Here is a 27,802-nt window from a genome sequence, read left to right on the forward strand (position 1 = left end):
ATTGTTATTGCTGCTGTTGTATTTTTTTGCTAACACTTCATTTTGCAGATTAAGTTTTTTTATTCACCTCATGTTTCCATATATTTTCAATAGACATATGACACATATTTGGAACATATCTCCATATGTGTGCAAGAAAGACAGACAAAGCTTGCAGCTTCATTAATACCCTGACTACAGGGCTTTTAATGTGAAGTTCCACAGTAGAATTTGACCGGAAGTGTGTTTCACTGTTGTAGCTAGGTACAAGCTGCTGGGGAGGAAACCCTTGGCTGTGATGCCGCTGGATGATGGCTGCTTTTGGGATCCTAAGTTACGAACACCGGCCCCTAAAGCGGCCCCGACTCGGTCCTCCGGACGTTTATCCTCAGGATCCAAAGCAAAAAGAGGTCAGATTTAGAAATGCGCCATCTCAAAGGCCGGGAATCTTTCCTGGGCAGGAATCTCCAAGCCAACAAGCTATGCAAGCTAGCTAGCCTGTTTAGCCCTCCAGACGATTCGGGCCTAGCAATAACAATGAACAGCACCTAGTTGTCAGTTTGTTAGCTATCTCACCAGCTTACTTCGCAAACAACCGGTTAGCTAGCCACCAGAGCTAGCTAGCTGACTGGCTGCTGAATGCTAGTTTGGTCTAAACTGCAGCCGTATCGTTGGGTTTGTGATGGAGAACAATATGCGTTGCTTTTTGATTCGCTCTAACGTTACCGTGCCTGGTCGTGCGTGACTAGTTAACGTTTGGTAGTTGTTTGTTTTTGTGGATTCTTTTTTCTTTTCTTTTCTTTTTTTTTTTTAAATCAACGTACCTCATTAACCCTACCTCGTTTTGCAAAGCTTGTGTACACGGTTTTGCAAGCTATAAATAGCTAAACTATCTGCGCAAGTTATCTCGATTCTGGAATTTCAGTGTTATTTGCCAGTATCTTGGCCCTGTTGGGTTTTACTTTTGGCCCCTGATCTATTATTAACGCTGCAGCGCTGCAAACGTGACTGCAACTGCTTAAGTGTTTGATGAACAATTCTCTCAAAAGTTGCCGGAAAGATCGGCCACATTCATGGCGACTTTAAAACATCTGCTCATTGTCAAAGCCTTTGCTAGTCCCATAATGTACATGCAAACAGTGAGATAATAATCACATCACTTATTTATTTATTTATTTTTAGTTCAGTAGGTAGAAGTTATCCTGCTTGTTTTTTTTTTGTTGTTGTTTTTTTTGTCTATGCTGTGGCTATGTTGGCTAATGAAAATAATTTTCATTCCAGGATGAACTTACTGCATTAAACGTGAAGCAAGGATTCAACAATCAGCCAGCTGTGTCCGGTGATGAACATGGCAGTGCAAAAAATGTCAACTTCAACCCTTCAAAGGTACTCAGTCACACACATTAGTTTGTGCCACATGCGGTACGTCGGTATTTAGTTTGATTTGGCCATGATGTGGTTCACCGCAATGCCTCCCTTTAATGTTTTCACAGATCAGTTCAAATTTCAGCAGCATCATTGCTGAGAAGCTGCGATACAACACATTCCCAGACACAGGGAAGCGTAAGCCACAGGTCAACCAGAAGGACAACTTTTGGCTCGTCACAGCGAGGTCACAGAGCTCCATCAACAACTGGTTCACGGATTTGGCTGGGACTAAACCCTTAACACTGCTGGCTAAAAAGGTAAGACTGCAGCTTTGGTCACTAAACACCTTTTTTTTACTCATGCAGCTTCTCTTCACAGCCATCAAGCTAACAGCATACTTGCTGCACAAACAAAAGTCACCAAAGGACACGTTTGTGGTTACAACAAAGCACCCCACTGGGTTTCACCCCCGCAGTATGCACAGTCTCACTGGCTGCTAGTGGAATTGTTCAAAATATCACATAATTGGCAAAGTTACCTTGTGAGAAAGAATTTTCCTTCTCTTGTTGATATGCGTCAGCTTCATCTTAGTCAGCTCTTGACAGTAAACCATTTCACGCCTAAATTCGCTGAAGATATCAGAGGACATGTATGTTCGTTGTACAGCAAGCAGGGAATATAAAGATCCTGGAGAGAATTCGCCATCGATTAAGCGTAGTAGGTCATGATCCCAATTTGTGCGAGAACATTTAGAGACATGTACCTGTCAAGTTTTGTGAAAGCCAGTGGAAAAATAAATGCCAAATGTTGGGATGGGGTTTGCGATGAAGCAAATACATTAATCTGAGTGTGATTTCTTGCAACCAATTTTGTAAAATAGTATTTCGCTGGAGCTGGTGTTTACACTATTCCTAGAGATGCCTACCTCATGTAGAAAGTTTACCTTTTTAATATTAGGTATTTTGCTCATTTTAGCTCATTTGCTATTTTGTATGTACACGTAACTGCCAGCTGGTTGCTTGAAAATGTAAAGATCAGAATGGAAAGATAAGATAAGAATGCTCTGTTATTCGGTCCCTGCCATGCTCAGCAGACCTAATTACAAATAAAATACTTTGCGTTAGTGGTTCTGTAACAGTTGTTTTGACAGTTGTACCTTCCTTTTTGTAGCATTAAAGTTAAGAAAAACAACTTCATCTCTATTTAAATCACTTGTCCAGTCATTCTTTCCGTGCTGCTTCCAGTGCTTTGAGGAATACAATGTCTATATTGAGAAATGTATTTAGACCTGTGACACTGTTTTTCTATGGTACTGCAATTTCATCACATGGGTATCTTATGTCCCTTTGTGTTACTCAATCCCAGAGCATTAGGAATACAGGGTTTGTTTTAATGAAAAAACAATGATGACAAGATTTATCTTTTTTGACACAACTCCCATTCACTCTTTAAGATAAATCTTGTTTTATGTATTTTTTAGTCTGTACACGTAATGTGTAAATTGTCCTTGTTACAGGTTCCAATCTTCAGCAAAAAGGAGGAGGTTTTCGGATACTTGGCCAAGTACTCAGTCCCTGTCATGCGTTCGGCATGGATGATTAAGATGACCTGTGCTTATCATGCTGCAATTACAGAAACAAAAGTCAAGAAGAGGCATGTGATTGATCCGTGTATAGGTAAGCAAGCAATGCAATTATCAACAGCCACTTTATGGATACCATAATTGATTTTTTTTTTTTTTTTTTTTTGTGGCCTGTTTCATGCGCTGTCTGCTGCTTTTAATAATGAGCAAATGCTAAGAAAATGGTTATGCTCAGTGCCCTCAGGAATCGTGCAAATGTAATGCATGCTGCCATTCATCAGAGTTGTCTGTGTCTCTGTTTGTGTAGAGTGGACACAGATCATCACAAAGTACCTGTGGGAGCAGCTCCAGAAAGTGGCTGAGTTTTATAGGCAGTCTCCCAGTCAAGGCTGTGGCTCGCCCCTACCTGCCACCCCTGCTGAGGTCGAGACAGCCATGAAGCAGTGGGAATACAACGAGAAGCTCGCCATGTTCATGTTTCAGGTCAGTTCAGTCTCTAATGGATAGTAGTAGCAGCTAAACTTGTTCGATTCCTCAGTTTCTAATGCCGTCCTTGCTAGAAGCCCTTTTCATGTAAAGGGAAACAAGCTCACAGATGGAAATCCCTGTGTATATTAAAATCAAAGAATGTAGACAATTTTACATGCATTCTCTGAACACTGTAGTTATTGTGGTCTGATCGATGAAGACCAACATGATATAATGATGTGTTTGTGTTTGGTGTTTTCAGGATGGCATGCTGGACAGACATGAGTTCCTGACGTGGGTGCTGGAGTGCTTTGAGAAGGTCCGACCTGGTGAAGATGAGCTTCTCAGACTGCTGCTGCCCCTTTTACTGCAGGTATATATTAGGTTTCATAAATGTACATACTGTTTTTAGCAATGTGTCCTATAGGTAACCACACTAAACAACAATTGAGCAGGAGTATTTGGAATTTAGGCGTCTTTATCAAGGGCACCTTAGTAGTTTTGTCCTTTGCTGACATTGTTTGTTTGGTGCATCATGTTTATATTTGTGTAGCTTAACTGATGGTAACGCGTGTTTAAAAAGGGAAATCTTGTGAAATCATCTTGATCTTCCCACAGTACTCAGGGGAGTTTGTGCAGTCGGCTTACTTGTCTCGGAGGCTGGCTTACTTCTGCACGCGTCGCCTCAACTTGCTGCTAAGCGACGGGAGCCTGGGCCCCGGCACAGGAGGGCACCAGGCGCACGGCATCTTGGCCCAGCCGGGCAACGCCTTGCCCCCCACGCCAACCTCCCAGCCCGCAGGAGGAAACCAGCCGCAGACTCCGTTCACAGACTTCTACATCTGTCCTCAGCATAGGCCTCTGGTGTTTGGGCTCAGCTGCATGTTACAGGTATTACACGTTACTTTTTGATAGTATTGATATATATATTGATATATATATTGTTATATGGAAGGTGTGCAAGTCAGAATATGTGGTTTTTGTTTTCTTTTTTTCCCCTAGAGCCTGACCAATATGGCCAGTAGTGCTGCCTGATATGGGCTCATCACAGATATATTGATACTGGTGTATTTGATGGCTGATATACAAAAAAGGCAGTAAAATGTACTTGAGGGGAAATTATCAAGCCTTCAGTACATATCTTTATTCTATTTGAACTACTTGATTACCAAATTTAATGATTCCTTGCCAAGCAAATGTTTTTATATGTAAAAAATATTGGCCGATATATTGTCAGCAGGTTTTTTTTTCTTGGTATTGATATTGGTATCAACCCCAACACATTTATGAAAATAGCAAGACAAAAGTAGAATGTTTCACTTATTAATTCAAACATTTCTTTCCTCCCTTGTCATTGTTGTTATCATTGCTGCTCCAGAGTATAGTGCTGTGCTGTCCCAGTGCTCTGGTGTGGCACTACTCGCTCACAGACAGCAGGAACAAGACTGGCTCCCCTCTGGACCTCCTGCCCATTGCCCCTTCCAACCTACCGATGCCAGGAGGCAACACTGCCTTTACACAGCAGGTACTGCCAGCAGAGTTGATTACATTTTTGCACAGTCTAAAATGACTTTGGATGGTTTCACATTCATTTTTGAATATTTCTTTTAGTGTTTTTTTTTCCTCTTGCCAGATGATAATAATGTCTTTGTCCCCTGTGCCTCAACCTCAGGTCCGTGCAAAGGTGCGAGAAATTGAAGAGCAAATCAAGGAGAGAGGGCAGGCGGTGGAGTTCAGGTGGTCGTTTGATAAGTGCCAGGAGACAACAGCTGGTAAGTAAACCCATTCCTTATCAGTGACGGGCACTCTCAGAAGTTACCAAGTAACATTGTGATCCCTTCAGGAGTAACGTTTCGTTTGGGTAGCTACATAAAATGTTGGTATCTTTTCTGTTATCTGTCTGCAGGGTTCACTATCGGGAGGGTCCTCCACACCCTGGAGGTTTTAGACAACCACAGCTTTGAGAAGTCGGACTTCAGCAACTCACTGGACTCCCTCTACAACCGAATATTTGGCTCCGGCCAGAGTAAAGATGGCCATGAGGTAAGGATGTTAAAAATGGGCTCTTGCCCTTTTGCCTGTAGTGTCTCATTTTTAAATGCCCAAAGTTGAAAAATTCTAAAGTTTTTAAATGAGATATGACATTACCAAATGTTAAATAAGAACATGACGCTAACAAAGGTCAAAAATATCCTGTCAGCACTGGAGATGACCTTTTTATCACCAGAACTAGACTGAATCATTAGGTTTTTTTTCCTTTATTTCTTTTTTTTCTTTCTTTCTTTAATAGCTCACCACCGATTGACTGGACAATGGACCACATGATTTCAGCATGATCTCCCTTTTATCAAATTACAAAACATGGAGACATGCAGATTGTATTTTTATCCATATTGTCTCATAACACATGTTTGTGTCCAGATGTCACCAGACGATGATGCTGTCGTGACCCTTCTTTGTGAATGGGCCGTGTGCTGTAAGCGCTCTGGCAGGCACCGGGCCATGGTGGTGGCCAAGCTGTTGGAGAAGAGACAGGCTGAAATAGAGGCAGAGGTGAGAGTCCACACACACACACACACACACACACACACAGACACACAAAACACACTTGGAGAGGGTCCTCATCGTTCCTCCACCAGCTCAGTGGGTGGCATCAGCTTTAGTTTGGTGCTGTAGATGTGTGTTGATTTCACACATATGACATGCGTATGACATGTTTTCAGAATGGTGTTAGTATTGTCCTCTGCAAATCCACGGTGAAATAATCCAATAAATTGCACATCTACTACTTGTAAAAGGATATAAAAACCTAATATTTTTCTATCCCCTATTATAATATATTACCAGTGCTTTTTAATAGGATGTGTCTTGTTTTATTGTCATAGTGCAATGCCCTGTAAAAAAAAAATAATAATAAATAAACAGAACATGGCTCTTTGACTCCACCATCTGAGCTGACTACTGAGGTCTATGACTCACTGACTTTCGGGGGGGGGGCAGCCCTAAATTGGGATCAAATTATTGCACAGCCCTTGAGCTTCTGATTTACACATCAACAGGTCAATATATGCATAGTCTGAACTAACAACTGAGTCATTAGTATTTGACTGCAAAGCAAAATGATACTCATATGGCTCTCTGGGTAAGAAACAGGAATTTAAGGAAAAAGGAATATACTCAGTTAGGATACATCACATCATCTGTAACTGAAGAAAAAAAATACTCTGGAAAAAGCAAAAATAGTTTTTCAGTAAGCAGGAAGCAATCATGCTTTTCAGTGTACCCGCTCACGGACAGCAACATGACAGAGCAGTTCAATTAAAATACCTAAAGGCAGGGAACAAATACAATCCTCATATAGTAGTAACTCAGATCTTTCTGTGCAAATTAAATTGTAAACTCAAACACTGATACTTTGCTCAAGTGTATCGATACTGTCTCACAAGAGGAAGTATTGTTCCAACCCAGGTGTATAGCATATGTTTGAGCCATGACAAAGTAAAACATTCATGTCATGATGTTTTCTGGTTGGGTTGTGTAGGTCGATACATTGCTAGACTCCATTTTTAACTCTGCCTTACACACTTGCTTGAATCCATTATCTGGCCAAATTGCATTCATCAGACAGTTTGATTACCTGCTGAGGAAGGCCTTGGCTTTTAGGTGACAGCAGACTGACAGCACTTACCAACAGACCTCCAACTGTCTGCTTCTAGTCTGCAGTTTACTTTGGCAAAAAAGGAACTCAAATAGCTCAATATGTGTGTTACTGGCACTACAATTACTTTTTCCTCCTTTGGGGATAAGCGCAGCAGTCTATGTAATTGAATTGTATTTTCACGCAGTACCGGCAAGTTGGTCACAGTCAATCCACCAGCCCACTGAAACGCATCCGCTTTAACGCAGTCACTGATTTAAGCATAGGTGCATTTTGTTGGCCAGCTGGTCAGCTCCTGGCTCTCGGCTTGTCCTGACCAATGCTGAACTCCCACCATGCTGCCACCCTCTGCTCTAGTTTCTTTTTCTAAAGGAAAATTAGCCTCTTTGTAGCGGCATTAATTTGGATCTTTGTATTCTCTCATGTTCTCACTGCCTCTCTGTGTCCTGCTCGTTCGCTTTCTTCTCTCCCACATGAGCTGTTGCCATGCATGAATTACTCTATCACTGCTCCAATACTCCTAAAGACCCCCCTGTGCCCCTCAACACTGTGATAACGTTTGAAATATTCCCATGATTTACAAGGCCTTTTTGGAATATTTGGTTTCTTCCTCCAGCTGTTAAACCAAATGAAGATTTCAAATAAGGGAATGTTGTAAACCAGCATCAAATGATCTCTGAAAGACATGTCTGTGTGTGTGTGTGTGTGTGTGTGTGTGTGTGTGTGTGTGTGTGTGTGTGTGTGTGTGTGTGTGTGTGTGTGTGTGTATTTGCAGAGGTGTGGTGAGTCAGAGGTGGTGGATGAGAAGGGGTCTGTGTCATCAGGCTCCCTTTCCGCAGCCACACTGCCAGTCTTTCAGGATGTACTGCTGCAGTTCCTCGACACTCAGGCCCCGACACTGAGTGAGTCTCTTTTTAACACTCACTGGAGCTCAATTTCTGCTTTATCACCTTGGTGATTCTCAAATGTGTTGAATTCATGATTCTATATTGCATTGCGTATTTCATGTAACACATTGCATTGGTTGTGGTATTTTAATGCAAACAGTTCATCGTACTGATGATTTAAGTTGTGCTTTTCTGTAGAAAACATTGAGAAATGATTTCAGTGTGTATTAGTGAGTTTGTAACACTTTCAGCACTTTTTAAGAATGCTGCGATAATACCAAAAAACACAATAATTTTGGTCATGCTAAATGTGATTTTTTTTTTTTTTTATGTCATACTATCTCTAGTATAAGTTGCTCTGGATAACAAAGACAGTTTAACGTAGGGGAGACAAACCTGTAATTGTTCTCTTCACTTGGCACATGTGCACAGAAGACAGATTTAAACATGAGGTTGTTAAATTATTTGTTTGCTCTGCAGCTGAACCAGGCAACGAGAGCGAAAGAGTAGAGTTCTCCAACCTGGTGTTGCTCTTCTGTGAGCTCATCCGTCACGACGTCTTCTCCCACAACATCTACATGTGCACGCTCATCTCCCGCGGCGACCTGGCCTCCGACTCCCACCTGCCCCGCCCGCGTTCCCCCAGCGACGAGCCCTCTGACGAATCAGAGCGCAAGGAGCAGGACGCAGGCAGCAGTGTGAAAATGGAGGCATGTTGGAAGCGTTTGTTATCGTTGTGGACTGTGATGAGTCAAGTGTGAGCATGTTCAGTGTAACAGCGTGGTTTAAAAAGGTAACCTGAGGTCATTGCTTGTTCCACAGGATACTGGCCTGTCGGAGTCAATGGAGATCGACAACAATTCCAGTGCTAATTTTGACGAGGTATTATGCACTGTTGAACTTTTTTGTTGACTTTCATAATACATGTACAAATATTTGGTGGTGCTAAGACATATAATAGCATATGGCACTGTTCTCTTTGAGACATTCTTGCAGTGCCCTTTCCCACAGTCACTTTAGGCTCCTTTTGCCTTGCAGATGTTTTCCCCCCCTATGCACTGTGAGTCCAAGGGGAGCCCCTCTCCTGAGAAGCCCGCCCCAGAGCAGGACAGCAAGGCCGCGTGTAAAGATAAGGGCATGGACCCTGCCTTCCCACAAGTGTATGAGCAGCCCCGCCACATTCAGTATGCCACTCACTTCCCTATCCCTCAGGTAAGCACACTTGCAGCTTAATGTTTAAAAATTCACTTTTTAGGCATCATCTTGCTTATTTAATGTGTTGACTCAGATGTTTTCCAGATCAAAATCTTTAGATTCCACACAAGTGTTGCAAAAATGAAAAAGGATGTTCAGTCCTGATATGATATACACTCAGTGTTCACTTTATCAGGTCCACCTGTACAATCTAATGCATTTCAATGCAACACCTCTGCCATATATTCTACCTTTTTAAAAAGGTTTCTAATGTTCAGTTTTTGTTGACATTGTGGAGAATGTGTAAATTTAATTCTTTGTTTATTATTGAGGCTGGAGTTTGTAGAGGTCTTGTGCTCGATTACATTATATTGAGAGGTGTTTCTAATTTTTTTGACCTCCTTATTTATATAAATGAGGAGGACAGAATATTAGGAACACCTCTCAGTAAAATGCAGTCCAGCACAACAGCACCACTAACTATGAGCACAATGCCAAACATAGAATAGAATGAACACCTCTATTACTGTGACAAAAAGAAAACCTCAGCATTATAGGCATCATAAATGTAGACTTTATGGCACAACAGTTGTATTGGATTGTATTAGATAGTACAGGTGGTCCTAAAAGTGGCCACTGAGTGTATTTTCATTGTAAAGAATAATCTTAAGTTTTCAGAATGATGATATTTAGTTTTAGGGGTTTTCAAACCTTTTCATCCACCAGACCTGTAAAGTGACTTTCATGTTTTTAGCTGATCCCCATTTGAAGTCATTTTGCCCTGTAGGGCCCCTGATTTGAAAAGATATTTTGCTTTGTGTTAAGGATGAAATTATTTAGATGTTATACTCAACCAATGACAAGTATGTTTGAAGTTGTGAGCTTAAAACCTAATATTAAAATATTTACCCATACATTTTTTTTGTATTGTAACAAAATCGAAACTGTTCCACATTTTGCTCAGGATGGTCCCCACAGGTCCCTGAATGCCACTTTGAAATCTACTGGCTTAGTTGACAAAAAAGAATCCTGTCTTTAAGTTTAAGAATGAAATGCATATAAACCATGGCATTACTGTGACATCAAGTTGCATCATCTGAGATGGCTGTAAGCTAATTTCAGTAATGCACTGAAATACTGGATTTTTTTCCTGACCTTCACAGATAATGCAGACGCAATATGCTACAACACTTTCCCTGTTGTTGAGAACCCAATACACAAATTATATCAGGGAAGATTTCTGCTGTTTTTGGATAACAGTCTAAAAGTTTTTTTTTTTTTTTTTTTTTTTCCATGTTCACCTTGTCAAATGTGTTTGTTGGTGGGTTTGCCTGTAGCTTTTCTTCTGAACAGTGAGTCTTTTCACTGTGCTCAGGCTGTCTGGTGCCTCCAGCTTACAAGAATTGCCTCCTTACCTCTTCCCTTGTCATCTTCTTTAGGAGGAGAGCGCCAGCCACGAGTGCAACCAGCGCCTGGTGGTGCTCTATGGCGTAGGCAAGCAGAGAGATGAGGCGCGACACGCCATCAAGAAAATTACCAAAGACATCTTGAAGGTGCTCAACCGCAAAAGCACAGCAGAAACAGGTAACAGTGCTCCTCAGCTGTATCATCTCTTCACTGATGGCTTAATGTCTTACATTTCCCATTTACCTCTGTTTTACATTGCCCTAGCGACTGGCTTGCAGTTTGTCTGGCAGCAATCGCCAAAAACAAATTTTGCTTTATTTGCCTTTCAGCTATTTTTCATGTTTATGGATGACGGCTTTTTGCAGAGAATAGAGGCTTTGAAATAACTTTGAGTGAAACCTTGATCAGTGTTCGTAAACATTAACTGTGATTATATTTTCAGATCTTTTTCACCGAATAATCTTTATTTATCATACAAAAGAAATAACCCCATGTTTTGCCAGTCAGCAGGTTGGAATGCTGCTTTTTCACACTTGCCTGTATGTAAAACATTGTTCCGATGAGGCTGATTACTTGCTTTCCCACTGTGGCTATTGTAGCTGCTCCCAAGTTGAATTATCATTAGTAGTCTTCATTTATTTTCCCGTTTCTACTTTTCTGGTTTTGCCTTTCTTTAGAGAACAAGCCTCTCCTTTCTTTATCGACCCCAGGGGTGGTGCATCACTCAATATTCATTCCACCCAATTTCTATGCTAATAGCTGCCATCTATTCACAGCCACTTTATCTCAGATACATGTGACCTTATTAAGGTGATTTAAGGTTTTCAAAGTTATAATTACATAGATTGAAGTGTTTTTTTGTGGCACCTTAGCACATTCACTGTGAGCTGATGACCTTCAAGTCTCAATTGTGTTTCGCTTAAACGAAGAGTGCTCTTTCCCTTTTTCTTTTGGTGCCTTTGTAACAGTGTCCTTTGCACTCAAGCTTCAAATCGAAGGAGTCTGGAAATAAGATAACAGACCATTGCCTTAACTCGATTTCACGGCTGGCCTGTTCAGCAGACTGGAGAAAAACCCCTGACCAGTTATGAGTTGTTGCCCCTCTCGTTATCTCTCCCTCTCTGCTTCCCACATACTTAGGAGGAGAGGAAGGACAGAAGAGGAAGAGGAGTAAGCCTGAAGCCTTTCCCACTGCAGAGGATATCTTCTCCAAATTCCAGCACCTCTCCCACTTTGACCAGCACCAGGTCACCTCTCAGGTTAGATCAGAAAACTTCAGTCTTAAACGTCCTTTTTCCTCATTTCAGAGTTTGTTTATTCATTAAAAAACCCTAAACTTGAGCAGGCTGGAACAAGATACCTCTCAGGGAGACTCATTTGAATCTAAATGGAATTTCAGTGCATACTGATTCATGCTCTGCAGTGTTTGAATACTATTTGAATGGATAATGCACTCAAGTGGCGTACTTGTAAAATACGGCAGAAATGTATTTTTCTGGATTTCTCAGTAATAGAGGTTGTTCAGCAGACGGAAATTGCTCTTAACTGAAATATGCTCAAATATTAGGTCATATCTTATTTAAAATATGAAGCGTGTGCACCTTGCATTCACATCACTACACTATTTCATTTTCAGTTGAGATATTTTTTATTAAATATAATTAAAAGTAGTGAGTCCAGGGTTCAAATATTTGTGGGACTGGCCATATCTTTGAGACTCAAAAGTGCAGAGAGTCATGGGCATGTTCAGGAATTTGCTCTGCTTTAACTCTAGTTTCACTGATAGGAACCAATGGCATTGTGGGTATATTTGTGTCTGTATGTGCATTAACATGACTGTGAATATTACTAAAATATATATTATTTAATTTCTTCATTGATACTTGTGGCATGTTCACATTTTACATAACCCTAACCTTACCCCACCCCCCCCACCCCCTTTTTTTTTTTTTTTAAATAAAACACACAATTTCATGTTAAATTTTATTTTCCACTTTTCATCCAATTAGTCAGTTAATCCAAAATATAATCTTCAAATTAATCGATTATCAGTTTAGCTGTTAGTTGCATAATTCACTTTGTTTTCAGTGAATTTGTAGAAAGCCAAACTCTACTGAAATAATCAGTGTGTAGTATATAATAAATATGATTTGCATTATTCCGCCCAATGAGCGCTGGGATAGGCTCCAGCACCCCCCGCGACCCTTATGGATAAGCGGTTTGGAAAATGAATGAATGAATGAATGACTGAATGAATGAATGAATGATTTGTAATATGATACTACGTCATCTTACAAGTTCATTTGTTAATGAATAACTTTTTGTTTACTCAGTAACAATGGTTTATGAAAGAGTTATCTGTCAATTGTGGGAATGCAGTATGCAAGTTTGATACTGATATATCAAACCTGCAAAAGCCATCCTGATTATTAAAGCCATAAATTAACAAAACAAGAATGGAGGGAAATGTGTACCCATTTTCATAATGACAGACAAAATTTGAATACCACAGCGTTTGCAAATGGTGTGAATTATACAGCCTTTAAAATGACCTTCTGATTGTAATGCCTCCATCTGTTCGCTTTGTCCCCCTCCAACAAGAAAATTCCAGTGAATGACAAAACTGAATATTTTGGCATCTCTGCATGTTTCTGCTCATTAAAAATGTAGACCGGCTGTGTTGGAGCTTTGCTGCTTGGCAGTATGATGTTGTGCTGCAGCTCATACACAAAGGAGGACTTGGTCGTGTCAAAGCCCAAGCTGAAAATCATTGCGGTTTTATTTGTTATTACTGATGTCTGATGTTTTCTGTCTTTGTGTGTGCAGGTGTCCAGGAATGTGCTGGAACAGATCACCAGCTTTGCCTTAGGGATGTCCTATCACCTGCCCCTTGTCCAGCACATACAGTTCATATTTGACCTCATGGAGTTCTCCCTCAATATTAGTGGCCTCATAGACTTTGCTATTCAGGTAATGGACACCTTTACCACAGATGCCATTTAATGTGGGCATATTTTTGTTTTAAAATGTCCAGTTTCCCTGATCGACCTTCCACTTTTACAAGCTTGACTTTCTTTCCTTCCTTGTTGTGGTATCAGATTTCTCCCAGTCAGATGTTTGTTTGTGTGTGTTTTGTAGCTGCTGAATGAGTTGAGCCTGGTGGAAGCCGAGCTGCTGCTGAAGTCGTCCAGCCTGGTCGGCAGCTACACCATCAGCCTCTGTCTGTGTATTGTTGCGGTGCTGAGGAGGTACCACTCCTGCCTCATCCTCAACCCTGAGCAGACAGCACAGGTTTTTGATGGGTACGTCGCTTAGAAATCTGCAACATTTTATGTAGTATATGCACATTTTATTGGCTCATTAGTACTTTTGCATCACCTCTTCCCCAGTGAATCCAATCGCCTCCGCTCACCCGGTTTTCTCTTACAGATTTCCCTTTCTTCTTTTTAATTCATTGCTTCACTAAGGATGTTATGTTTTCACTTGTTGTTTGTGTATGTGTTGGTCAGTAGGATATCTCAAAAACATTGGAGGGATTTCTGCTGTTATTCGATTATTATTGTGTGGCTATAACTATGAAACTAATTGAGAAAAAGATGCCCTGGAGAAATCAGTTTAACTGAAAATTTAAGTGAAAGGAATTAGGTTTGAGGTGTAACAAAAAGTTGGAGAACTGTTCAGTGTTGGTGGATGTTTCTGCTTCCCAAATGCCCTCTGGTTTCACTATTTTCCCCCCTACAAGAGGATTCCTGTAGTCACAGGAATGTTGTCAGGTCACTTTGGCCCTGACCCTTGTACTGCATACAAGTGGTTGTTTGTAATGCTGGTAATCTCGGAATTTAACCTTGTTCTGCTGTTAGAATCACTGTAAGTCCTTCTGGACTAAGGCAGCAGCAAAATGTTTTGTGTCATGTCAAAAGATGTATTATGTAAAGCCTCCAGTAAAAATAAGCGTAGTAAGATCTTAACATATTGCTTATAAGTTTAAGAAAATCCTCATCTAAATAGTAGAGTAAGGGCAGGATTATTGCTGAATCTTGATTGTGTGTGGATGTGTTCTTAGGTTGCGTATCGTGGTGAAATCAGGTGTGAACCCGGCGGACTGTTCCTCTGCAGAGCGCTGTATCTTAGCGTACCTGTACGACCTCTACACCTCCTGCAGTCACCTCAAGAGCAAGTTTGGCGAGATCTTCAGGTACAAAAAAACCCTACAATCATTGCCATAACAAAATCACACGGAAAAGCGCATTTATAGCTTCAGTAGCACCTTCTTTATCCAAATCCCTCATGGATAGATGTTTGCTGAATCTTATGGATTTAAAATATACATTGTACATATGCACCCATTCATCATGATTGCATACAGTTATATTTGCAGTTCCAAGTAAGTGTAGTAAAAGTGCTGTGTCTTAACAGTCACTAACAATCAATCAAATGCCATTTTGCATACTACGCCAGATCTACCTAAGCAGATTTTGTTGCCTGTTAAGCCTGGTCTCAGGTTTGAATAATCAGAGTTTCATTGTATGCACTTGAAGTTATTTAGATGACCATTTCCCCCTCGTCCTCCCATATCGGGCTCACAGCAGTGCTCTCTTTTCCCTTCGTGTTGTCTCTCAGTGAGTTCTGCTCCAAAGTGAAGAACTCCATTTACTGCAACATCGATCCGTCAGACTCCAACATGCTGTGGGATCCTGTGTTCATGATGGAGGCCATCGCCAACCCTTCTGCCCACAACTTCAACCACTCCATGGTGGGCAAGATCCTCAATGACAGTGCGGCCAACCGCTACAGCTTTGTCTGCAATGTGCTCATGGACGTGTGTGTAGACCACCGAGACCCCGAGAGGTGTGTTGCCTTTGTTATGTCTGTACTGGTCAGTTGTGTTTGGTTCCTTCTGTTGATACCTTCAACCTCAAATGAGATGGCTGCTTAAACCCAAAGGAGCTTGACTGTTCTTGTTGGATCAGGTCACTGTTTTTGGCCTTGGGTTTCAGATTTTTCGTTTGTCCTGCTTATTTTAACTTAATAATATTTGATATGTTATCTTAGGGCATGCATTCATTCACTTTATTGAAGTGGCATTTAAACATAATTTTTGATTGAGTTTATGGATGGATTTGACAGATATAGCCTGCTGTAAAACTAAAAATGTCATTCAGCAATCAATCTTAATCTGAAGGCAACAGGTGCTGTGTGGACTACATTTAATGAGTAGCTTGAAGATAAATTTCTGTCATAAATGTTGGGTTTTATTGAGGCTCTGGCTAGTGGTGGTTGGGTTTGAGTCACGTTTGGACAGAATTTTCTCTGGCTTGTGTTCAGCTATTGTGAGGTCGGATTCAAAGCACTGGGCCCATTTCAAGCTCTACTACACTCTATTTTTTGCATTGCTTCATGTAAATGAATGTGTTTGCAGGGTGAATGACATCGGGATCCTGTGTGCGGAGCTGACAGCCTACTGTCGCTCACTGAGTGCTGAGTGGCTCGGCATTCTCAAAGCCCTCTGCTGCTCCTCCAACAATGGCAACTGTGGCTTCAATGACTTGCTGTGTAATGTAGATGTAAGTCTCTTTTAAGATTTTTTTTTTATCTAGCATTTCTATTTTGCGTGTAAAATAATATTTTTCACATCTTCTCTCTGAACACCATGCCATTCACACTTACTACTGATTCCTTGTTAAATCATTTTAGCTCAGTTCTCACCTGCCTGCCTGTCAAAACTACATCTTGTGCGAACTCTAATAGTTAGCCATTCTTCTGGTTGTGGAAGTAGTTTTCTTTTCTCATGGTATTAAATCCTAAAGTTGATGTTCTTTCCCTGATATTATCTAGGTGAGTGATTTGTCCTTCCACGATTCCCTGGCGACCTTTGTAGCCATACTCATTGCTAGGCAGTGCCTGCTCCTAGAGGACCTGGTTCGCTGTGTGGCCATCCCCTCCCTCCTCAACGCTGGTAAGGAGAGTTAACTCTCAAGTATCCTGCAGCCTAAATCAGGCATTGGTTAGTGAAGCCATTTGAAAATGAAGAGTTCTCACATAACCATCCCTTACAGTGCATGTGACTGATCTGGCCTTTAAACCCTCTATCCAGTAGCACACTCATTTGAGTTGTCTCTCTCTGTGATGTGGCTGTACCAGGTTTTTCTACGCCAGCCCCCTTCAAAGCATCTATATATAATCTCACAGCCGTAGGCTTGTTATAAATGAGTTTGCGGTATATTGCAGCTTGTCTCGTAGCTCTTTGAAGGAATACCAAGCTGTATAATTCATTACTTCTATCAGAGAGGAGATGAGAGTTAACGGAGCACATTTGATCTGGGTCCATGAAGCCTGTCTGTGCTTTGTGCACTGGCCAGAGAAGTGCCTTCTCCCCCCACTGTTAATCTGTCTCTCCCAGCTTGCAGACAAAGCCCCATTCAGCCATGCTGTTTGGTTGGGTTTGGCTCGTTTTATTACGCTACTACACATGCCAAATGCCAACAGCTCTCTTATGTGGCAAATGCTTTGTTCTCACTCCCTCTTTCACATCAGCTCTATAAAAATGCCACTTCATTCTGGCTGACTAGAAGTCTATCTAGGACAAGGTTTAAATTTGGATGTCACTTTGATACTGCCGAGTGTGCAGCTTGTGCAAAAAAAAAAAAAAAAAAAAAATGTGAAGCTCAGTCGTGTGATATGAGGACACTGACTCAACTGCAATTTTTTTTGTTTGTTTTTTTTTTTTCGCCTGTGTATCCATCCTCGCCTCCAGCCTGCAGTGAGCAGGACTCAGAGCCAGGAGCCAGACTCACCTGCAGGATTCTATTGCATCTTTTCAAGACGCCCCAGCGCAACCCTGTGCCCCAAGATGGCGCTAAGTCAGGTAGCAAACACAACCTTAAACCTATACATGTCCATTTGGCAAAATTGTCACGTTTTGTGTGATACCGATGTGTTTTTTGTGCAGATAAATCCTCAGTTGGTATCCGGTCATCATGTGATCGCCACCTTCTTGCTGCCTCTCAGAACAGCATAGTTGTGGGAGCAGTGTTTGCTGTCCTCAAGGCTGTCTTCATGCTGGGTAAGCCTTTCTGCAGTGATGTCATATCAGCGAATTGAAGCTCAGAAACTGATCTCCTATTTTAATACTCCTTTCATAGAAAATATGGGGGTCAGCTGTCAGCGTAACAGTCTTTACCTGGGTAAATCAAACTCACAGAAGGATCCAACTTTCCCTTGCACTATATGAATGTTCAATCCTTAACCCATTTCACTCCTGGTTTGTAACATTATGTTAGCTGCCGTGCTTAAAACAGAAATTATAGACCTCTGATTTTGATAATGTGATTAATGTGGCAGTCTAGATTATATCCCCCTCTATAAGCCTCAGCTGCCTCCCACATGAAATGGATGCAGATTACCATCCCATAAAATGTGTGTGAAAGTAGGGCAAGGAGATATGGACAAAATTGAAATATCACAATATCTTTGACCAAATATCTAAATATTGATATTGTAGGGATGAATATTGGCGCTTTTGTGTGATAATTACACACAAGAGATTTTTGTTAAAGAATAATTAGCAATGTAGATATAATGAACAAGCAGGTAGAGGCAAATAGAACAGCTTTAACAGCCCAATAATTTCAGAAAACCGCATCCCTTAGGAAAACACAACACTTAGGCCACATCACGATTTTTTGATAACCGTATCTAGTCTCATATCACAATATCAATATATTCCCTGTTGTATGTGAAAGCAGTAAAATACTGTTTTATGTTAAGGACAGAAATGACCTGCTGTCCTCTGTTCATGTTGTTTTAGGTGACGCAGAGCTACGGGGCTCAGGACTGTCACACCCTGCCGGCCTCGACGACATATCTGGGGGACGCACTGTGTCCATAGAAACAGCCAGCTTGGATGTGTATGCAAAGTATGTGCTGAAGAGCATCTGCCAGCAGGTGAGAATATAAGTTGAATGAAATGAAAGAAGAAAGAAATGAATTCCAAAAATGTTCACTACCGTAGCCACCATTGCAGGATTTGACTTTGTTAGTGTGAAATGGAAAATGTTGAAAGGGGGGTAGCGAGATAACTGTTGGAGTCTGTCAGAAATTGTTTTTTTACTGCTCAGAGATATGCACGTATGCTGCCTTCTTGTATTGAGTATTATCAGTATGCCTGTCTGGTTTTCTCTGTCAAGAGCCTGCATGGCAGTGAATACAGGAACGGCAGACTTTCATTTTTCACTCACTTCAGCCATCCCACTTTTCTGACATACTTCTGGATGCAGTAAACCAAAGATGCATAAAAAGTGCGCATGAGATCATTTTTCAGCAGCAGATGTCACTTATGTCACGTAGATACCAAGTCCAGTAGGAGAGTTGCCAGCAGTCCAGATGGCTGGACGTGGCCTTGCTTCTCAAGAGACTTCAGAAACATTCTCTCCTTAGAATGTGTTTCCCTGGCATTTGCTGTTCTATTCTTGTGAGAGGAAAAGTGACACCTTGCCCTGTTTTCATCACTGCTCGGCTTTGGTTAAGCTTGTTTTGCCTGAGTCATGAGTTTCCATAGTACATGGGCTTAAGCTTTGGTGTCATTCGAGCCCCGTTACTTAAAACAAGATTCTGAAACTCTATCCCTCACATTAGGAACTGTCATTTGCTGACCGTTTTCACATTTCCCCTTCTGCTGCATTTGCTTTTTTCTTGTTCTCTCTCATCCCCACTATGCTCCCTTCGGTCTGTCCAACAGGAATGGGTTGGCGAACGCTGCCTCAAGTCTTTGTCTGAGGACAGTAGCGCCCTCCAGGACCCTGTATTGGTCAACATTCAGGCTCAGCGACTACTGCAGCTCATTTGCTATCCTCACCGCCAGCTGGACAGCGATGATGGCGACAACCCCCAGAGGCAGCGCATCAAACGCATTTTACAGGTCCTGAATGCTTACAGAGTCAAAGTGTTTTTTAAATTGTTTTTTTGTCTCGAGAAGCAGATATTTGTCTTTGGTTTTCTGAATAATGTGTGGCTCAAAAACATGGAACAGGTGGATCTAACAAGTGGTTAAGCCTTGCCCATTTCTGAATACACTCCATTTGAAAAATTTTGATTCACACCGTCCATTATGGACTTTTAGACTGGTACTGTGAGGCACTGCTGCCCTCTGCTGGCTGAATCAGGGGCACAGGAAATGTATTATCAATCCCATGAGCTCTGTATTGTCACAGCTGGGTTTTGTCAGCTTTTGCATAATGCACACAAGGGATGAATCTTTCTTACTGACAGTAATCCTGTCCCTGTTGTAGAACATGGACCAATGGACGATGAGACAGTCGTCCCTGGAGCTGCAGCTGATGATCAAGCAGAGCACTAACAATGTAAGTTACATCTGTGCTTGTTTTCACAGCATCTAAGAATATTTGTTGGTGTAAAAAAAAAAAAATCTCTAATTTTGTAGTGTTGAGGGCTGCTCCAGCACAGCTTTGAATGTGACTGAATAAATCGGATTATCTCCCAATTACACCTTGTGTGTTTTCCAATAGGAGCTCTACTCTCTGCTGGAGAACATAGCCAAGGCCACCATTGAGGTGTTCCAGAAATCAGCTGAAATGAATTCCAGTAACCCCTCAGGGAATGGAGCAACCGTCCCAGGTGGCTCTGCATCCAACAACAACAACAACACTGCCAGCAAAATGAAGCCTATTTTGAGGTGTGTGTGTGTGTGTGTGTTTTTGTATGTCTCCTGGGAATATTGTCAACGCACTATGGCTCCAACCCTTGCGCTACTTACTGCTGGTTATGTGTAATTTGGCTGTCTGGGAACTGGAAAGTTTTTTGAGCGTTGCACTCACTGTTAGAATCTCAAATAATTGCCTTAAACATAAATGTAAAATTACATGTAACCTCCCCCTCCAGCCTTTTATAAGCTAAAATTCACGATCCTTTCGGGGCTTTTGAGATCTGACGTTTCTGTTTTTGCGGCTCCAGCTCATCAGAGCGGTCAGGTGTGTGGCTGGTGGCTCCGCTGATAGCCAAGCTGCCCACCTCAGTACAGGGCCATGTACTGAAGGCAGCAGGGGAGGAACTGGAGAAGGGACAGCACCTGGGCTCCTCCTCCCGCAAAGAGAGGGACAGGCAGAAACAGAAAAGGTAAGAGGCAAATCAGTAATAGAGCAGTTTGTATTTTTTTATCTAGTCTGGATTTAACCATTAGATTTACCAAGGTGAAAATCATCTCTGTGCATGACATATGGCATAGTTTGATTTTGTGTCATGCTCAAAGATTGTGTTTTTTCCCCTGTTTGTTCCTCCCTCAGTATGTCTTTGCTGAGCCAGCAGCCCTTCCTGTCTCTGGTGCTGACCTGTCTGAAGGGCCAAGATGAGCAGCGAGAGGGCCTCCTTACTTCCCTCTACAGCCAAGTACAGCAGATTGTTACCAACTGGAGAGAAGACCAGTACCAAGATGACTGCAAGGCGAAGCAAATGATGCACGAGGCTCTGAAACTACGACTTAACCTTGTAAGAACCTCTTACCACATTTATAGTAAAGTGCACCACATTATAGAAAGTCCGTTTAGAATAATAGGATTGTATTAATAAACTTGGGAAATAGTTACTCCAGCTCATGTGCCCACTGCATGTTATGTATGTTGACTTTTAGACCTAGCATCTATCAGTGAGATGCACCACTTATTTTTGAATGCTGCTCAGAGCCCAGACATGCATTTCTTTGTGTCAGGAAGTAAGAATAAAAAAAGTCTTAACTGACAGATCCCTAAGAAGCAGTTCACATTGACTGAAGTAACCCAGCCCTAACAGCGACAACCCTTCATCCTCCCACTCATGTGATAATTGCAGTTTTAAATTGGATTTGATCAAACCTGTTCCAGGAAAAGTAACAAAGTTTTTTTTTTTTTCCTCTCTCTGCTAACAAGGTGGGTGGGATGTTTGACACCGTGCAACGCAGCACCCAGCAGACCACTGAATGGGCGGTACTACTCCTCGACATCATCAGCAGCGGCACAGTGGACATGCAGTCCAATAAGTGAGTGTCACTTAAAGGGATCTTAAAGGGAAAATCCTTTTAAAAAGTCCAATCATATGGACTAGACTTTTTGTTCCTCTGACCTTGGGAGGTTATTTTTTTGTAACTACAAATTCTTTAAAGAGTAAAGAGTTATCTCTCATATGAATGGCATGGCTCTTTGACTAACTTTTGTGTCTCTCCCATCAGTGAGCTATTCACAACAGTGCTGGATATGCTTAGTGTGCTGATTAACGGCACACTGGCTGCTGACATGTCCAGCATCTCTCAGGGCAGCATGGAGGAGAATAAGAGGGCCTACATGAACCTGGTCAAGAAGCTCAGGGTATGAACGTCTAACTCAAATGTATTATCTCTGCAGATGTGATTTTTTTTTTTTTTTTTTTAATCAATAAGAAATTTGCATTAGGTGGCAGAAAAACAACAGCTGGCAGGGTTGTAGCATCTTCTGGAAAATACATTTTCACAATGAAATTACACAAGCTGCTCTTTGTTTTTTACAATTACCAATTCACTTAACAAATTACATTCCAAAATATCTAAAGTTTATGCTTGTGCTCAAAAATGTGACTCACCATTTGAAAATCATCTGTGTAAAACATCACTTTTCCAATTTTCAGAGTTGTGGGCCGTCGTGCAAGAGAAAATTTTGTCAGGGTGGAGTAGAATTCACACAGTCAAATTCATCAGCATTATTTATCATTACATGCCTCTTGCTTCACAGAAAGAGCTTGGCGACCGGCAGTCAGAGAGTTTGGAGAAAGTTCGCCAGCTACTGCCATTGCCCAAGCAGACCCGTGATGTCATCACCTGTGAACCCCAGGGCTCACTGATAGACACCAAGGGCAACAAGATCGCTGGCTTTGAGAAGGAGGTAAGGTTTTCGCACATGGTTGTGTTCCGTGAAGTCTGTATGTGAGGCTGCACTTGTTCCAGTGGGACTTTTGCCATTCATTTACTCTAGGACACATACAGTTGTAGGTCAGAATCCTTCCTGAGTGTGTACATACAAGTAATGGATACAGATAGAGGGAGGGAGCAGAAAAGTAATGCAGCTGTAGATGCAGGAAAAAAATACAGTCACAGGAAATGCAAAACGGGACGTACAGTAATTTGATCTAAAAAAAAATTCGGTGTTGAGAATTGTATTTGCAAAAGCAGTGTTGCACGTGAATGGCTACTGTGGGCGTCAGCTTTGAAGTCAGAATGAAATAACACTTAGAGAACCTCTTGCTTCCTTAATTTGATGTGTTTCCTGTTGAAACTGGTTGTACACTCATGGGTTGATCAGTTCGGGAGAGAGAGAGAGATTGTTCAAAAATGTTACTTTTTTTATTTGTATACTGTTTACTATTTTTTTTTTTTTTTTTGGTTTGTTTTTGACGTCATGCAGACTCTATAGGTCTGAATAACTGGTTTTGAATAACTGAATGTTACAGTGCAGGAAATTGGTTGTTGAGAACTCTTTTTTTCATTTCATAGTGACTTAAAGGGTACAAGCAGTGTAACTGTCATACAAGTTGCCTCATGGCCCAAAGGTCATCTGTTTTGTAAACCTGTACCACCTTGGATAATTGAAACAGGGAAAGCCTTCTGTTCCCGTGACACTGATTTGCCCTTGTGCAAGGCATGTAACCTCCAGCAGCTTGAGTGGGTCAGTGGAAGATTGTGATTGTTGTGCTGTCAGGTGTGAAAACGTATAACTGGATGAATGTAAAACAGGGCACAGCTTAGAAAGTGCATACTTTCTCAAGAAACCTTGGATAAATTGAGGTTAAAGAACCACACAAGCATATGTGTGTGTGTGTGTGGGTGTGTGGGTGTGTGTGTAGCAGAGTGTAGCTGAAAAACATGCATGCTCTTCAAATCTACACTAGGTAAATAAAAGTAAACAAAATGTCACTTGCAGCAGTGAAAACATGGCCTTTTAAATAAAACTGTCTCTCTGTTCCACCAGGGCCTCCAAGTATCAACCAAACAGAAGATCTCTCCCTGGGATGTCTTTGAGGGTCTCAAACATTCTGCCCCTCTCTCCTGGGGCTGGTTTGGTACAGTGCGTGTGGACCGCAAGGTCACCAAATTTGAGGAACAGCAGCGCTTCCTGCTGTACCACACCCACCTGAGGCCCAAACCTCGTAGCTATTACCTGGAGCCCCTCCCTCTGCCCCCTGAGGAGGAGGAGCCCCCCACACCCGTTTCTCAGGAACAAGAAAAGAAGATTGTTGAGACAGTGAAGCCAGAGAAGAATGTGCCCGCTGTGACCTCTGATTCAAGCAAGAAGAAGTCTAACAAGAAGAAGAAATCCACCACCAAGACTGAGGTCAGTCTGCAACTGATAATCTCAGATTAGTAGTTGGTAAAGGTGTAATGATTTATTCATGGCGTTGATGCATTGATTATAAATTCTGCCAGTCTCTGTTAAGCCAAAAATTCACACTGCTAGTAAATGATACTATTAAATCCAAAGGAAGTATTCAAATATTTTCCTTTTTTTCTTCTCACAAGGACTATGTGAACCGTGCACAAAGCGGCGTGGCCTATGGGACAGGTATGCCACCTGATCTGATAATGGGGCAGCCGAACCACCCATATGGCCTGAACTACAGCCGCCAGCCCATAGGCATATATGCACAGAACCAGCCCCTTCCTCCAGGTCAGTTTTATCGTCAACTCCTTCATAAGCAGTGTTACAAATAAGTTCAGTAATCACCATCAAGAGCTTCCCAGTTTGATTGGAGAAAAATGTCTATTGAAGTGGCATTTTACACTTCTTCCCTTTCCATAGGAGGTCCTGGTTTAGATCCTCCATACAGACCTGCCCGGAACCCCCAGATGAAACAAATGATGCCCACACGGCCCAACTACCCAGCCATGATGCCCGGCATGCAGGGAAGCATGCCTGGCATGATAGGACTGGACAAGCAGTACCCAATGGGTTATAAGCCCCAGCCCACCATACCACAGGGCCAGATACTGCGCCAGCAGCTACAGGTCAGACTGGTGAGTCAGTCTGCACTGAGTAGACTTGACCAGACGGGGTAGCTAGTGAGCTGGATGAGAACTTGTCCAAGGATAGTGGAGAATCTATTTGATGCTTACTTTCTGGGTTTGAGTCTAAGGCCAGAATGAGATGGCTGTTGTAAGTAGTCTAGTAGACTTGATACAGAAAAAAGTAATGTCAAGTGTCTTCTTTACCATCCTTGACTTGCTGGTCATCTCTATTTTCAGAATCAGAGCATGCTGGGGCAGCAGATGAGGCAAATTACACCCAACCAACCGTACACTTCAATGCAGCCATCTCAGGTAAGGGGGCTACTTCTTGTTTTTTCTTTTCTTTGTTTGATTTCTTAGAAAACAGGTGTCATCTAATATTAGTCCAGACTCAAGAAGGCATTTATTCAGCACAACCTACCAACACAGTTTTTTCTTATCAACATCCTTTCTGTGTTTCTTCAGAACATATCTCAGGGCTATACCACATACGGGTCGCACATCGGGATGCAGCAGCATCCATCCCAAGGTGGTGGTATAGTTCCTTCATCCTACGGGAACCAGAACTTTCAGGGCTCCCATCCTGGAACCAACCCGGCTGTGGGAGACCCTCTTAGGCAAATGCAGCAGAGGCCTAGTGGCTATGTTCACCAGCAGGCCCCAGGCTATGCACACAATATGCAGAACACACAGAGGTCAGTACAGTAGCACAAGAAAGGCTGTTGCTTTGTCATGCATTTTCAATATTTCTGTAGACTAGTTTTCCACTGAATCTCTTCTTACTCAGTAGCACTTTTTGAGGCTCATTCAGGTTAACAGTATTGAGCTGTTGCCATGCCAAGCTTAAACATCTGATTTATTTCCAGTTTGTGCTGTGGAGTTTTTATGCTTGAGTTCATGTTAGTAACATCTCTCCCTGTCTTTCTTCTACACCTATAAATTCAGGTTTGCCCACCAGTCCCTCCAGCAGAATCCCATCATGCATGGTCTTGGCCACATGGGAGGTCAGGGGGTCCACCCGGGCATGAGGCCCAATCAGATGCTGGCAGAGCAGCAGCAGCAGCAACAGCAGCAGCAACAACAAGCACAGCAACAGCAGCAGTACCTCAGACAACAAGCACTCAGAGTACGTTGTTTTAGCACTCACTTGCTGTCCATATATCCAAGTCCTTGATATGTTTTGGCTGGTATCATTTTCATTATTAACTGACTAATTGCACAATGAGGCTTTTTGGTTTATCTGTGGGAGATTGTTTCCCAGTTTCCCAGTAGTAGCAGGACAAGAAGTGGTCGTAGTATAATAATAATTAATTTATACAGTGCTAATACAAAAACAGTTTATAGCATACTTTTGGCTAAGTTCCTTCTGTAGCGTAACCAGGAGACAGACCTCACTGTGCTTCAAAAACATCTCAAGTAAAATCTGCACTTCAGCTGTTAACCCTTTCCTTCTTTCCTGTGTATGCCCAAAAGCAGCAGCAGGCCCAACAACAAGTTCAGCAGCAGCAGCAGCAGCAGCAACAACAACAGCAGGTCCAGCCACAGCAGGTCACACCCCAACAGCAGGTTCAGCAGCAGCAACAGCAGCAGCAGCAGGTAGCGACGGCACAGCCGCCGGCCCAGGCACAGAACCAGGCCCTGGGCATGCAGCCACTGCCCCCACAGCAACCTATGGTACGTGCTGTTCAGTTTGCAGAGACGTGTGAACTGACGGCAGGAAAGGGAAGAGTAGCAGCAGGACGATAACAATGTGGGCAGACCTGGATTCAGTGTCTCATGTTGGCAAGCATTTTCCCTACTGAAGTGCCTTTTAGCAAGACCTCAGTGAATGTGAGGAAATGTGGTAGAAGAGCAAACCAGTATTTGAAATAGAGGGAGTTATGCAAAGGACTGGAACTAACAATTTTAATTGTCAATTAATCTATTGATCATTATTTCAATCAAGTAATTAACTTATAATCACTGAATCTGTCAAAAGTCACAAATAATGACAAATGCCCGACACACACTATCAGAGCCAAATGTGAGTCTGAAAATTATTTATTTAATCTGGGCAGCAGCTGGGCTCAGCTCAGTTTTTATTTCATGATGTCAAATGGAGAAAAGCCAGCAAATTGTAGCATTTGTAGAGCTAAAACTCACAAATGTGGGGTATTTTTACTTGATAAATGAAAGTTACCAAAATATTCTAGTAATCTTCTGTGAATCGACTACTTGATTACTTGCCTAATCATTTCTGTGAAATTGAAGTATTCATGTTTCCTATCAACCCAAAACCTATAAAATGACTCTAAAAATGACTTGCTGTGTCTGTATTTCAGTTCCCACGACAGGGTATGCAGCAGACGCAGCAGCAGCAGCAGACTGCAGCTCTGGTCAGGCAGCTCCAGCAGCAACTATCAAGTAAGACCACAGACTTCTCAGTTCTTTCTCCATGTGTGAACAGTTGTCATTATTATTATACTGATGAAGACAATGAGTGCTGATCTTAATCACTGTTTGATATTAATTGATTTATTTTCCCTTTTTCAGATACACAGCCAGGACAGAGCACCAATTCATATTACTGATAGTGCTTGTTTATAGTAGTGTGCAGAGAATAGAGACCCTCAGTGTGTGAGACCACCCTGGGCTGTAGATTGGCAGGTGAATGTGTCCAATGCTGTGCAGGCCCTGTTTGTAGAGGTTTAGGCTGTTAGGAGGGAAGACTGTTCCAGGCACAACAGATGACCAAATGGACGAACCAAACCCCGACTTGACCACCGAGACAACATGTTCAGAAAATATCTCGACTTCAGTGTCATGTAATTATGGAATACCCAGGGAGGGATTGTGCTGTGAAATAAACAGATCTTGGAGAATAATGGAAAAGTTTATGTAAAAAAGTACCAGAAATTATAAGAATAATGCAATTTTTTATTTTATTTCAATTTGTACAATTTTTTCAGTTTCGTGTATTTCTCATTAAAAAAATCATGTCAGTTTTTATGTCTTGTACTTGTGTTGCTTGCCTATATATTATCTTTAATACTGGCCAATAGCATCATCAGTGAATAGGGGGAATTACTTGAAATTAAAGCTTCCTGCCCCAAGGATAGGATGCACCATGATGCCATAATTCTGTAATCATGACAGTCCTACAACTGAAAATTGAATGACCAAGTTAAGTTTCATGATCTTTTTTTAAAGGCTACAGTCCTTTATGGTCTGTTAAGTTTCACTGGCCTAACTCAGACTCAAAT

The 27,802-nt window shown here is 41.9% G+C and overlaps 1 protein-coding gene across 3 annotated transcripts; it reads left to right on the plus strand.

The window, feature by feature from the left end:
• Nucleotides 1-249: 249 nt before the first annotated feature.
• On the plus strand, nucleotides 250-27,548 carry med12 (mediator complex subunit 12). 3 transcript variants are annotated; one of them, XM_030061284.1, is made up of 43 exons: nucleotides 250-389; nucleotides 1,261-1,365; nucleotides 1,473-1,664; nucleotides 2,864-3,023; nucleotides 3,237-3,412; nucleotides 3,660-3,770; nucleotides 4,016-4,288; nucleotides 4,776-4,922; nucleotides 5,070-5,169; nucleotides 5,304-5,440; nucleotides 5,819-5,950; nucleotides 7,831-7,957; nucleotides 8,423-8,652; nucleotides 8,765-8,824; nucleotides 8,981-9,154; nucleotides 10,576-10,720; nucleotides 11,684-11,802; nucleotides 13,370-13,513; nucleotides 13,682-13,845; nucleotides 14,607-14,738; nucleotides 15,164-15,391; nucleotides 15,963-16,107; nucleotides 16,379-16,499; nucleotides 17,298-17,408; nucleotides 17,493-17,606; nucleotides 18,351-18,487; nucleotides 19,281-19,460; nucleotides 19,831-19,902; nucleotides 20,068-20,234; nucleotides 20,513-20,674; nucleotides 20,842-21,043; nucleotides 21,460-21,569; nucleotides 21,759-21,894; nucleotides 22,294-22,443; nucleotides 23,527-23,889; nucleotides 24,075-24,222; nucleotides 24,355-24,569; nucleotides 24,798-24,872; nucleotides 25,026-25,255; nucleotides 25,506-25,686; nucleotides 26,037-26,234; nucleotides 26,882-26,963; nucleotides 27,093-27,548. In XM_030061284.1, the coding sequence occupies exons 1-43, from the start codon at nucleotides 288-290 to the stop codon at nucleotides 27,128-27,130; spliced, it is 6,495 nt and encodes a 2,164-aa protein (XP_029917144.1). In that variant the 5' UTR covers nucleotides 250-287; the 3' UTR covers nucleotides 27,131-27,548. The 3 variants fall into 3 exon arrangements, with proteins under 3 accessions (XP_029917144.1, XP_029917142.1, XP_029917143.1); XM_030061282.1 differs by having other exon boundaries at nucleotides 288-389; nucleotides 26,034-26,234; XM_030061283.1 differs by having other exon boundaries at nucleotides 288-389; nucleotides 24,355-24,560; nucleotides 26,034-26,234.
• The last annotated feature ends 254 nt before the right edge of the window (nucleotides 27,549-27,802 follow it).

Source organism: Myripristis murdjan, chromosome 10 (genome assembly GCF_902150065.1).
Source record: "Myripristis murdjan chromosome 10, fMyrMur1.1, whole genome shotgun sequence".
NCBI classification, from domain to species: domain Eukaryota; kingdom Metazoa; phylum Chordata; class Actinopteri; order Holocentriformes; family Holocentridae; genus Myripristis; species Myripristis murdjan.

Excerpts from the sequence above, each read along its gene's own strand:
- med12 (XM_030061282.1), top strand. The coding sequence starts at position 288 with ATGATGGCTGCTTTTGGGATCCTAAGTTACGAACACCGGCCCCTAAAG. Across the intron at positions 7,958-8,422 it reads CACTCAGGCCCCGACACTGA|CTGAACCAGGCAACGAGAGC; the intron begins GTGAGTCTCTTT and ends TTTGCTCTGCAG. Across the intron at positions 21,570-21,758 it reads GTGGACATGCAGTCCAATAA|TGAGCTATTCACAACAGTGC; the intron begins GTGAGTGTCACT and ends CTCTCCCATCAG.